The 12,630-nt window shown below is 36.5% G+C and overlaps 1 protein-coding gene across 1 annotated transcript; it reads left to right on the top strand.

The window, feature by feature from the left end:
- Window positions 1-23: 23 nt before the first annotated feature.
- LOC113660480 (glucuronokinase with putative uridyl pyrophosphorylase) lies at window positions 24-11,658 on the top strand. Its single transcript, XM_027174013.2, has 23 exons — window positions 24-176; window positions 1,628-1,734; window positions 1,815-1,859; window positions 1,966-2,119; window positions 2,223-2,294; window positions 2,520-2,608; window positions 2,891-3,047; window positions 3,215-3,292; window positions 3,456-3,547; window positions 3,711-3,816; window positions 3,903-3,982; window positions 4,097-4,165; window positions 6,683-6,743; window positions 6,854-6,870; window positions 7,051-7,108; window positions 7,619-7,711; window positions 7,791-7,851; window positions 8,558-8,671; window positions 8,755-8,812; window positions 10,068-10,136; window positions 10,238-10,301; window positions 11,175-11,246; window positions 11,483-11,658. Exons 1-23 carry the CDS (start codon window positions 120-122, stop codon window positions 11,552-11,554), a joined length of 1,845 nt encoding a protein of 614 aa, XP_027029814.1. The 5' UTR covers window positions 24-119; the 3' UTR covers window positions 11,555-11,658.
- Window positions 11,659-12,630: the final 972 nt, after the last annotated feature.

Here is a 12,630-nt window from a genome sequence, read left to right on the forward strand (position 1 = left end):
CTGTAGCTTTAAGACACGTAAAGACACGCCCACTTCCGGGTTGTAAAACTGATCTATGTACTCTTTCTGCACATCTTGCAGTTAAACTCTGTTGTAAACAGAAAAGAACAGGCTTTAGAATGATTTGCATTTTACTTGTTGCAGGTCATGGTACTCTTTTAGAGACGCAGATTAAGGTACAGAGCTACAGTCTTTATCATATGAATGTTTAGCATTTTGTGGCATGTTTTTCTTTACATCCATATAAACCTACTGAACACCTCATTTACTTCCCTGCATGTCCCATAGGAGGACTTTTACTTTAAAGGGGAACTTTGGACTAGATCTGTCCTTGGACAAAGTGTTACTGATACACACACACACACACACACACACACACACACACACACACACACACACACACACACACACACACACACACACACACAATAGCATTGGACCCAAACAAGCATTTTTAGCTTGACCTACACTTCTAGAAAGTTCCTAGAAGCCTCACTCTTTCTAATTCTTGAAGATTTGGACACTTTGCTTTGTTTCACATGACTTTATTATGTGTTATACAGAGATATATAAAGAGTACGAGAAGCACATTGTGCTCTCTCAGGAGCCAGATAGATGGTATAAATAGATAGAGTTGTAGAGGTAAATTATTCCTAAAGACACAAGCAAGTAGGCATAGCTTTGTACTTGTCTTGATTTTTCCTCTTCTGCACAAGTAGCATGTGATGTATCATTGTTCTGTTTGCTCTGTAAAACTTAGACTTTTCCTTGCCCCTGGCTTGCTCGTTAGGAATAAATTTAAATTCAAAATTGATTATCTATATATTTCTCTTAAAGCTGCTTTGTGATGATGCCCATCGTTAAAAGTGCCATGCAATTCATTTTGAATTGAATTTTAAATGTGTGTCTATAGCATTAAAATAACTCCCTGATGCAATATTAAAGGACCACATCCTCATCTGGGTTATTCCAATGTGCTCTGGATAACCACTTTTATCCTGGTCATGCTCATAGTGTATCTGGAATCTATCCTGGAAAAAACTGCACCCAAGGTGGGAATGTACCTGTCTATCACTGGGCATTTAACACATGGACAATATGTAAAACTCTTTCCAGACAGTCATCCAAGCTCAAGAATCAAACCAAGAATATTGGAACCGTGAGCTGGCAATGATACTGTTTAGCTTCGGCATCACTGTAGGTTGGAAAAGAGTTTTATGGTCATCCAATCTGACCTTAGCTTCCTCATTTGAATCAGTCTCTGATTAAGTCACTGATTTGAATCGTGCAATTGGAACAAATGATACAGAATACAGAAATCTGGGAATCGAGAGGATCAGGAAACATTCATCATCCGCAAAATCTGGGGTAGTTATCTTACTAGCATAATTAGATGTGAATTGGACGTGCTTCATCAGTGTGTTATTCAAAAAGCAAAAAATGAAAACACCTCAGATGACCCTGCAAAAAGTTCTGCTAATTAGGTGTACGATTATGTTGACTTGATCCATCTGCCGAACAAACATTCATCTAAGAAACCTTACTTGAGCTGATAATGTGCTGGGGTGATCATGGGTCATGAGGCAGGTTTTTTTTTTTTTTTTAACTTTTTTTCTCTTTTTTGCAGAATGATGTCACAGGCTTGTACACACATCTATCTGGAGTCCCAAAAGCATTGCTACCTGGTGTTGGGGGGAAGAAAATCCTAGATTTCTGGTGGGAAAAAGTCAACATGTACGTTTCTTTAAATTTAATTGTTATTATTTTTGAAAAGGCGTTTCTGTCTGCTATTTAATCTGTCTCGTGTTTTATAGGCGACAACTATTTAGTGAAGTCTATTTAGTCACAAATGCAGACAAGTAAGTACATTTTTATCATTTGTCCTGGTATTAAATCATTTTTTTCAGTTTAAGTTGCTTGTTATATTGAAGTAGTTTTTATAAAATACTCTTTAAAACATTGAAGGTACAAACATTATGAGCGTTGGGCAACTGCCAATGACTTCCCAGTGGAGAATGTGGTGAATGATGGTAGCACCACTTTGGAGGACCGGCTCGGGGCCGTCGCTGACATGGAGCTGGCCATCCGAAGCCGTCATCTTCAAGACGACATCATGGTGGTATGACATGGACTCAGTTTACGTTTACAATTACAGCATTGAGTATTTACCTTTATTTTCCAAAGCGTGTTGTGCTTTTAACGGTGTGGTTTTGTGGTTCTAGATTGCAGGAGACATGCTTTGTTCTGATCAAAACTTTGACATCGCTCAAGTTATTCGTTTTTTCCGGTCTAAGGTAAGAACAACTGCTTCTTAGGCAGAGTATGTGCAATAACAATGTAGTAACATGACAAGCTGTTAATATAATATAGTGACCATTTTCAAAACCAATATTTTATCAAATTAATGTTAATGTTGTTAACTTATTCTTTTTTGCTGCAGTTTCACCTGCAGTTACTTTTTAGAGAGTATTTCACAACTGAATGGCTCAGTTAATCACACTTGTGATTCATTTTTTCAGTCTGGAGAGTTGGCTATATATTATGAGCTTGAAGAAGGGGAGAAATGTTACACCAGAGGCATTGTAGAAGTATGTCCAGATACTCATAGGTAAGGGTTGCTCTATAACTGTTTACAGGAAGTTTGCAACCATACGATTGTAAAGAAAATATAGTATCACTTGACACTTTGGTTAATAACATTCATCAGGTATCTGTTCTTGTAGTGAAATATACTTTTTATTATTATATTATAGGCAAACTTTTGCAGATTTAGGAGTAAAACTCTCATTATATATTCATATGCTTTAAGTAATTCCAGTGTAGGAGTTTAGTTAGGATATGCAGATGGCACATCTTTTACTACATTGAGACTGGATCATATATTTTTTAGGATCCAGCGTTTCCTTGAGAAGCCACAAGAGGGTATCACAGCATCTCGTCTGGCCAGCGTGGTCTTCTACTGCCTCCGAAAAGAGACACTATCTTACCTCTCAGACTTCCTTCTCAAGCAGCCGGATGTGGAATACAGGACTTTCGGCAGGTTGTGGGTCAGTGCATAGCGTCGATTTGAAGCAAAAAAAACAAAAAACTGCATCAACTGCACAACTTCGAAGTGCTGGAGAAACACAACATTTAATCACCATGACATTTAAGTTTACCTTATTGGATTATTTGTGGCTGACACTGATTGTTCTATTCATGTACTGGTTCTTAGGAATGGCTTATAAATGAAGAACAATTACCTGTGTATGGAATGAAGCTACCGACAGGGTTCCAGTTAATCGGACAAGTCGTGAGTTTGTGATTAAAATGTATAGCCTTGACATCTGTTTTTTAGTTAATTAGGTGCATTTAAAAAACAAACAAACAAACAAAAAAACTGTTTGTATTAGTGCTAATAGTTGCCATAATAATCAGATTAATCCAAAGATAATTATATTTCTCTTACATTACAGGGTCTTTCTGACTACACAAAATGGCTTGCACACTACACAACTAAACAGCAAGAGCTTCCAGCCAAACCTATAATATTCCGCTCTTATGCCAGGTTGGTGATACACACACACACACACACACACACACACACACACACACACACACACACACACACACACACACACACACACAGCATCTTTACGAATATGGTCTAGCTGGAATCTTTTGAGTCCTCCTTTTTTTTTTTTTTTTTATCACCGTTTGCCCCTCCACAGGGTAGGGCTGATGGGAAATCCCTCTGATGGCTTCCATGGCAAAACCATCGCCATGACCATCTCTAATTTCTGGGCCGAAGTGACACTAATAGAAAGCCAATCTCTGGTAAATGATATAATATAAACCTTATAAATCCTAAGAAGACATAGCCTTATTTCTTTTGAACCCCTATAACCTGTTTGTTTTTTTAGGTCCTCCTTCCTCATCCTCTGAACGATCCCACTGAGTTCGGCAGCCTACAGGATCTGTTTCGCATCAGCCACAAAGAGGGGTTTGTTCTTTTATTTCCAGTAGTACTTCCCGTCTCTGTTCGCTATGTGTGCAGGCAATATATCCTGTATGAAATGGTTGTGGTTCAACATTGACTCATGTTCTCTTTGGCCAGGTATTTGGGAGGTCTAAGACTGTTACAGGCCACCTGTAAGAAGTTTTATCAGTTCTGCTCAAATCAAGGGTAAGACACTTCATGTCACACATCTCAAAATGGTAGTGTGGTGAAATCATTAAAACCTGCCATTACTTACTGACACAAGAGATTTAAGTGTTTAATAGACTTTTCCAGAAGGGCTGAAGCCTTTTTTTTTTTTACCCGTTTGTTAAAATTGTATTAATTGTATTAAACATAATGCATTTAGGTTGTAACTTACAAAACAGTCCTTTGCTTTGCAAAATCGACATTGACAATTGTGGGTATGCAATCGATCGGAATCTCTAACAGATTTGCAGAGAATTTCTTCTAGTTGTCGGTGAGTAAAAAGGCAATTTCATACACGCGGGAACATAATACACATTATCTAAGACCATTATCTAAGGCTGCTAGTTTTTTTTTATGGCAAATCATAGATTGAACAGGCAGCTGGTTTGTTGCTGTTTGTATAGTATACAATCTTCTGCAAGTTTGCATACAGAATGAAACTCTTACATAAATGAACACAATCTCACTGACACCATTATACTGTAAGGAAAAGAGCACCAGACCAGGCTTAATGATCCATGTATCGAATGTTCTGGGAACTTATTGTTATGTGGCGTTCCTCCTTGTTTCATGGGTGTTCCTATTGTTATGTGGCATTCCTCATTGATTTCTTTCTGCTGTTTTGCTTTCTGTTGTTGTTTTTTTCCCTGCTTTTAATGATCCTTTTGGCCTTTCTGAGTGTGCCTGTACTCGAACAGAGTAATGTGAGACCTTTTCACTGAATTTACGTCACTTCCATGACATTTTTGTAGCAAACATTAAACTACATCTTCTTCCATGTCTTCGTTTTATGCTGCATGGGTGTTGCATCATATCAGTAATATGTCTGAAGCCAGACTACCTACTTTAGCTGACGCTGTGTGTTCAGCTTCTACAGCATTAGTGCCTGTTATCAAATCCAGAACTAAACAATCTATACATCCATGAATAGCTTTCTCCTGTGTTACAAGCAGTCAGCCCATTTCTTCAGTACAGTTTAGTTCAGTATGGTTGGGGATCTAAACCATAACCAAGTTTGCATCATAGATGTTTGTTCATACAGAAAATAACCATTTCGTCAGCTGATAGTTGCACCACTGTGAAGGTTTTCATGTGAAAATTTCATTTTTTTTTCTTCTTTTTTTATCAGTAAAAAAATATGCCCTTCTATGTCATGCTCATCACCTGGCCATTCACTTGGATGTCAATTTTCCTTGCTAAAACTTTTGCAATTGTTTCTGCTATTTTATTTTCTACATGTAAAGGAACCCAATTTATTGGTGGAGTATATTTCAATTTAGTGATTCTACATGTGTATTAAATTACCCCCTTCAACAACAACACTGGCTCCATCTTAAACACCGTATAGAGTCTTCTCTTCACCTTTAAAGCCCTTCATAACATTGCTCCACCAAACCTTTTAGATCTTATACAGTTCTACGTTCCCTCTCTCCTGTTCTCTTCGCTCTTCCTCATCAAGGCCCCTCATTACACCCCCTGCTTGTTTAAACACCATGGGCGCTAGAGCATTTAGTCGCACTGCTCCTCGTTTCTGTAATTCTTTTTTGGAAAACACTTTAACACAGACTCTCTCAGCTCATTCAAAACATGACTCAAGACCTATTTATTCAGAAGTGCTTTTTCCACTTGATCCTAGGCTCTACTTAAAGGTGGGGTCTCCGTTGTTTGAGAAATGCTTCAGAAAACAACATTCGGCCACCATACAAAACAAAAACAAAACTAACGTGTAGCCAATGAGCAGAAAGGGGTGTGTCTTGTCATTATGTGGCAGAGAGAGTGTTCAGTGCACATGAGTGACATTAGCAGTCATAATTTAACATTGACATGGAGGATAAAAACAAAGAAAGAAAGCGAAGAAAGGCTTACGATAAGGCAAGAAGTAGGACCGTGCTAATATAGGATCAGCTTTCCAGCTTTCTCCATAATACTTGTCTTGGTTATACTTGGGTTATACTTGTTTGGTGTATGTGTGGGGGGGAGCTATCAAAACAGGGGTGGGACCCATTTGGGTTAGGGGCGTGTTTGTTTTGGTGATTTCAAATGTCGACATTGTCTTTCAAACAACGGAGACCCCACCTTTAAATCACCTTAAATGATTGTCTTACTGTTTTTTTTTTTAATTGTTCTTTTCTGTTCTTTTATTATTTATTACCTGTTTGAATTTGAGTGATTTGAAAGGTGACTATAAATAAAATGTATTATTATTATTATTATTATTATTATTATTATTATTATTATTATTATTATTATAGTCGTTCCAAACAGAAATGCTAATGCATTGGAATTGTGTATTGGCCCAAGTGTACAAATACAAATATTGTTCTCATTTAAAGGGCGTGGCTTATGGTTTATTTATAAAATGACCTTAAGATCTAGAATTTCTAGGTTTCTTGTTGTTCTTTGATGTAACCCAAAGAACATCTTAAAGAAATTCTTAATAAATAAATTTTAAAACAGAATATAACTGATATCTTAATCTCCTTATTGTCCGGACAGCATCGCTCTTACCAAGCAGAATTTCACTCTAAAGTATGATACCAACATTCCACGGCAGGTGGTGAGTTCAAATAATTCTGCATTGTTCTCTACAGATCTTTCAGTGTATTGTTTTCTACGTTGCTTCAAAACTGAATTTCATATGTAATGCATGTTTCTGGTCACTTCCAGGGCCTAGCTGGCAGTAGGTAGGTATTCTTCACCAAAGAGTTTTTAGATATTTCACAATAAATTCATTACAATAAAGTCATTAATCCTCAGTTTGTATTTGTACATCGAAAAATAAGACCAGGTACGCTGCTTGTACATTAGTACATTTACGGTCTGTAATTTTAACAGATTTCTTACTTGTTGTGTTTTATCTGAAGTGCAATTGTGTCTGCTACCTTGAAGTGCCTGATGAAATTTTACAACCTCACTGAAGATGTAAGTACCCCATTTTTCCGAGTACAAATCTTTAATCTTAACATCTTGCAATTTTAACTGAAATAATAATAATAATAATAATAATAATAATAATAATAATAATAATAATAATACTTCTTCTACTACTACTACTACTACTACTACTAATAATAATAATAATAGGGTTGCACGGTGGCTTAGTGGTTAGCACGTTTTCCTCACACCTGCAGGGTTGGGGGTTCAATTCCCGCCTCTGCCTTGTGTGTGTGGAGTTTGCATGTTCTCCCTGTGCCTCGGGGGTTTCCTCTGGGTACTCCGGTTTCCTTTTCCTGTCCAAAGACATGCATGGTAGGTTGATTGGTATCTCTGGAAAATTGTCCGTAGTGTGTGTGTGTGTGAGTGAATGAGAGTGTGTGTGCCATGCGAAGGGTTGGCACTTCGTCCAGGGTGTATCCGAATAAGCGGTAGAAAATGAATGAATGAATGAATGAATAATAATAATAATAATAATATCTGAGTCTCTGTTGTTAGGATCTTCCCAAACCAATCCGAGCCGACTTTATCCTGAATGTAGAGACGGACGAGCTCTTTATCACAGCCGGGTTGCAGGACAGAGTGGTACAGGTTAGTCTTGCATCACTCAGTAAATTCTTTAGTGTTAACTCTTTTTCTTACTTTTTATTGTATCGTGATGCTCTTGCAGGTGTATGAGGGTTTGGTGTACATGGACTTTAACAAGCAGATAATGGACAAGCAAGGTTATGGTACTGATTCTGAAAACGTATTTCTTTGTACTGCTTATTACTGAATATATTTTAATGATCACAGATTAGATATCTCTTTGGAGAGTGGCATAGTTTGGCAATATATAGTTCAGAAATGTGGTTTTATTCAGTACAAGATACAGTAGTTGAATTGGCTATGCTCATGTTCTCTCAGGTGTGAATGTATATACACATGACACTACACTAGTCACTGGTCCTGTCCAGGATTTGTTCTCACCTTTCCCTATTTGACCCTGAGATACACTCACTCTCCACTATGGAAACTACTAAAGATGAATAAATTAATGTTTTTAGCGTTGTTTACTACATACACTGCAAACCTAAATATTTTATACCTGACCAGAATTTACAAAAAAAGGTCTGTAATCTTCATCATGAATTTTGTGATTGCCAAAGTCCCAAAGATTGAATTTTCATTTCAGTTTTCTTTTTTTAATTATTATTATGTATTTACTCATTACACAATTAGAACAATGTATAATGAAATCTTCAATGATTATAACCAAGTATAAAAGTTAAATAAGTGAGGAAAAACATGCTTATATTTATGTGTACAAACTTGAGACCTTCAGTGTGCAAAAGAAAGCTTCATATATTTTCCTAATCACGTAATGAAATGTTTGTGTGCATTAAACCCAGTCTAAGACTCCACACATCTGGAGCTTGATCGTATCTGTATATTTAGGGGAGTACATCTCTATGGATATGAGCAGTCTTCCCACATTTTGGTTAGCTTACTTGAGGGATCCAAGTGACTCAGGCCGCATTCACAGCAATGTTCGAGAGCGCTGGCTGAAGGGTAAGTACACTGAGCAAACATGAACTCTTGTCATATTGACATAGCTCTCTTGATCATCTCTTTATGTCCCTGTCTTTGACTAGGTGAACCTGAAGTATTAGATGCCATGAAACGCTTTGCCAAACTCACAGACCAGGCCCGGTTTGTTCAAATTCTTTTCTACATTTAGACCATTAGTTTAGATATTGTTAATCATCCCACTCATAGATCATGCTGCCATGTCACAAACCATTTAAGTGTGTTTTCTTGCTTCCTCCCACCTCCCAAAGATGTAGATGCACTGATCCTAGGTGTGAATGAATGTGTATGATTAAGTGTGGGGTGTGGGAATAACAAATAATCTATAGAACGAAACATAACCTGCATGTAAATAGCAGCATGGCACAACTGCACTTCTCAGCCTGCTGTTCTGGCAAAAATCTGACAAGCAGCATCACACTATAAAGCTGTACTGTAGCTGTGCTTCATTTTAATACAAATAGGAAAGATTTTGAAATACACTGGTATGGGCATAGATATGTAGCTTAAGTGGCTAGAATTAAGGACACAAAAATTACAAATGGTTCCCCATTTAATAGTGTTTCGATTTACGCTGTAAAAAACAAAGGCCATACAAATAAACAGATAAAGGTGTGTATATAGCTAGTTTATAACTTCTAGTGTATCTAGAGTTATATATATATATTATATGGTCAAAAATGTGTGGACATCTGACCAAAGGTTAAAGCATTAATGAGGTCAGTTACTGATTTTGGGCTAGGAGAGAGTCCTGGGGTTCTGCATGTGTTCCAGTTCATCCCAAAGGAGTTCAGTGGAGCTGAGGTCAGTGCTCCTCGCGTTCTTCCACTCCAACCTTGTCTTAATGGATTCAGCATGTCTTAATGGATCTTGTCTGTGCACAGGTGAATTGTCATGCTGGGAAAAGTTTGGGTTTCTTAGTTTTAGTAAAGGGAAATTCTAATGCTACAGCATCATTATATGCAATCGTGGGCTTCAAACTTGGTGGCCAATGTTTGGGGAAGAACCGCATGTGGGTTTGATGGTCAAGTGTCCACAAACCTTTGGTCATATAGTCTTATCTAAAATCATTCTTTTATTTTCATTAACTATGATTAAAACAGAATTCTCTTCTAACTATATCTCTCCACAATCATCATAGTCTCCCCCTGGCTGCTTGTAAAATAAACACGCTTTTGTTTTTGTCTTCTGCTTTATATACTTTAAAAAGTCATTAGAGATATGCATTTATCTTCCAAAAATCTATCTTAATATACATTTCACATCCACTGATCATAGCAATAATTTTAGCTGACGCGTGGGCAATGACAGCCCTAAATAATGTCTTATTAATAAAGGAACAAACTGCTTTGTTACAAGATGATTTTTTTTAATGCAGGGAAGCTTTTGAATGCAAGGACTGGCCAAGACTTGCCCAGCTTATGGATGAAAACTTTGAACTTAGACGGTAAGATCGTTCACACGTACATCTAACCGGTTCCACTCATGATATAGCGTGAGGTGCATTTTGAACTGCAAATTAAAACATTCAATTTTTTTCCCCTGCAGGTCTATTTACACTGACGCCTGTTTGGGAACAGGAAATCTTCAAATGGTACAAATGGCAAGACAGGTAAAGCATGACGAGGATGTAGATTTTCCTAGATTTTGTGAACCCATTATGATTTTTTTTTAATGTGAGCTAAGACTACTTTAATTACTGTAAATTCTAGCTAAATGCTACAAAACTCCATCTCTGTGTGGGCGTGTCAGATTACATAACGAATGGCAATGGCATCTCTCCAGCAGAGTAAACAACATAGAACCCAATAATGAAAATAAAAAGCTTGGAATGACAAAGTAGAATGTAGAACGTGTCTACGGTGCTTTTGTTGTTCTTGGGTTGAAAACATGAAGAAATGGCAGGAATGTCATTTCTTGAACCATGCAACAAGCTTAAAAACTGCATGGTTAATGCTTTTGGTTTAAAATTAGCCTTGATGTTTTCCATTTGTACTAAACTGCTGTGAACGAAACCACAGGCATCACCATGCCTTGCCTCTTCTAATACTAGTCAAGGAAGTAAATCGGTGCAGATAATTGTTCTACCCTCTTTGGAAACCTGAATGGTCATCAAGTCAAGAAGCTTTTATTGTCATTTCAACCATATACTGTATAATGGTACTGTAGTTGCACTATAGTTGAGTCTTTAGGCTATCCGTTGGCTATTGGTTCGTCATGCTACCAACCAGCAAATGATAACCCTTATCTGCTCTGTTGTATCCTGTCAGTTTGGGTAAAATCTTGGGCCACATAAATGAATGTATAAGCATAGATATTCTTGTGCAAAGAAACTAAATTAACAGGGAAGATGTCATGTCTATATACCTGTATTTGGGGTAAAAACCAAACCTAAGTAACCAAACCTAAGTAAAAAATATTTGACATATTTATTGAAGAAAAATCCTGCTTTGAAAGTCTACTTTTCTTTTGTATTTACATACAGTTTGGCTCTGCTGTGAAATTACCTGGTAGTGGTGGTGCTGTGGTGGGATTGTGTATGGATTCTGAACGTTTGGTAAACTTTCTTTCTTACTTTCTATACAATATTTCATATATATATGACTATGTTCTTTTTTTGAGAAATAAAATGTGTCATAAACACTATAATTAAAATATTTATAAAGCCTATACGATTCCTTAAAGCAGTGCTAATATATGTGTAGTAAATAAACAATAAATGTGTTGAAAAAATCTAGTGCGTGAAATATTTTATACACACCAATTATGATTGTTTGCTTGTCGCACCATTAGGTGGAGATGAAGAGAGCATTCCAGGAGGCTGGCTATGTTTTCTGCCTGGTCGTGCCCCATAGTCCATTGTAATGTGTTGTGTAGAAGGAACATATTACAAATTAGATTGCATTTCTGTGCCAAACACTCAGACGTTATCCAGGTTTAACAGAGAATAAATCTGTAAGAGGTTATCATTACAGACTACGGTGTTGTCTGTGGCATGTGGACAGTGTAACCCTGGCCACATATAAGAGTCATTGTGCTCCTGTTGCTGTGTTTTTCACGCAGCACAAACAATTGTCTATTTAAAGTGCTATCAATGCCAGCATTGTACACCCTTCCTGTCCCTGTGTCTCAGTACAATAATGGCCTCAAACTCAAAAGTGTAATGCATTTTGTATGTAAATAGGATTTAAAAAAAAAAAAAAAAAAAAATATATATATATATATATATATATATATATATATATATATATATATATATATATATATATATATATATATTACAAATCACAGTGTAGTTGAATCACATATGGTTGTAAGTGCAGATTTTATGTGAAAACCATGTGAAGCTTGAACCAGTCCCATAATTTAATGAAAATGTTATTACAGCATGGAATGACAGAGGATACAATAATAATTATAATGATGATGTAATTCAGTTTTTATTTAAAATGCTTTCAAGTCAAGGTAGTTATTTGCTTTTGATCATGTGTTTATTCTGATAGTTTAATGTACTGTGTATTTTTTTGCCGGATCAAATAACATGATGGTAATATTTAGGAAACATATAAACATACGAAAAGGTAGATAAGAGATTATAAATTAGGTAACAGAGCTTCAAGATCTTCAGGGAATCGAAGTGATGCACCTATTTGTTGAACATCTGGCTTGTAGGATATTTCACATATTTGATAGGAATTAATGCATAAATACATGATGCTAGGAAAATGCTTGATAAATGCTTGGTAACTCGTGAAAAAAGGCTGAGAGAGCAGAACGAAGTCTCTTCACTGTCTGTGGTTACATTAAAGCAGGTGGCAAGAATATAAGTATATTGGTTATTTTTTTATACACATGAATTTAGCTCAAATCAGTTACTTCCAATTTATTTCTTCTCACCTATATGCAAAAAAAACTTAAGGGATTTTAATAATAATAATAAT

The sequence above is a fragment of the Tachysurus fulvidraco genome, chromosome 11 (assembly GCF_022655615.1).
Source record: "Tachysurus fulvidraco isolate hzauxx_2018 chromosome 11, HZAU_PFXX_2.0, whole genome shotgun sequence".
Lineage (NCBI taxonomy): Eukaryota > Metazoa > Chordata > Actinopteri > Siluriformes > Bagridae > Tachysurus > Tachysurus fulvidraco.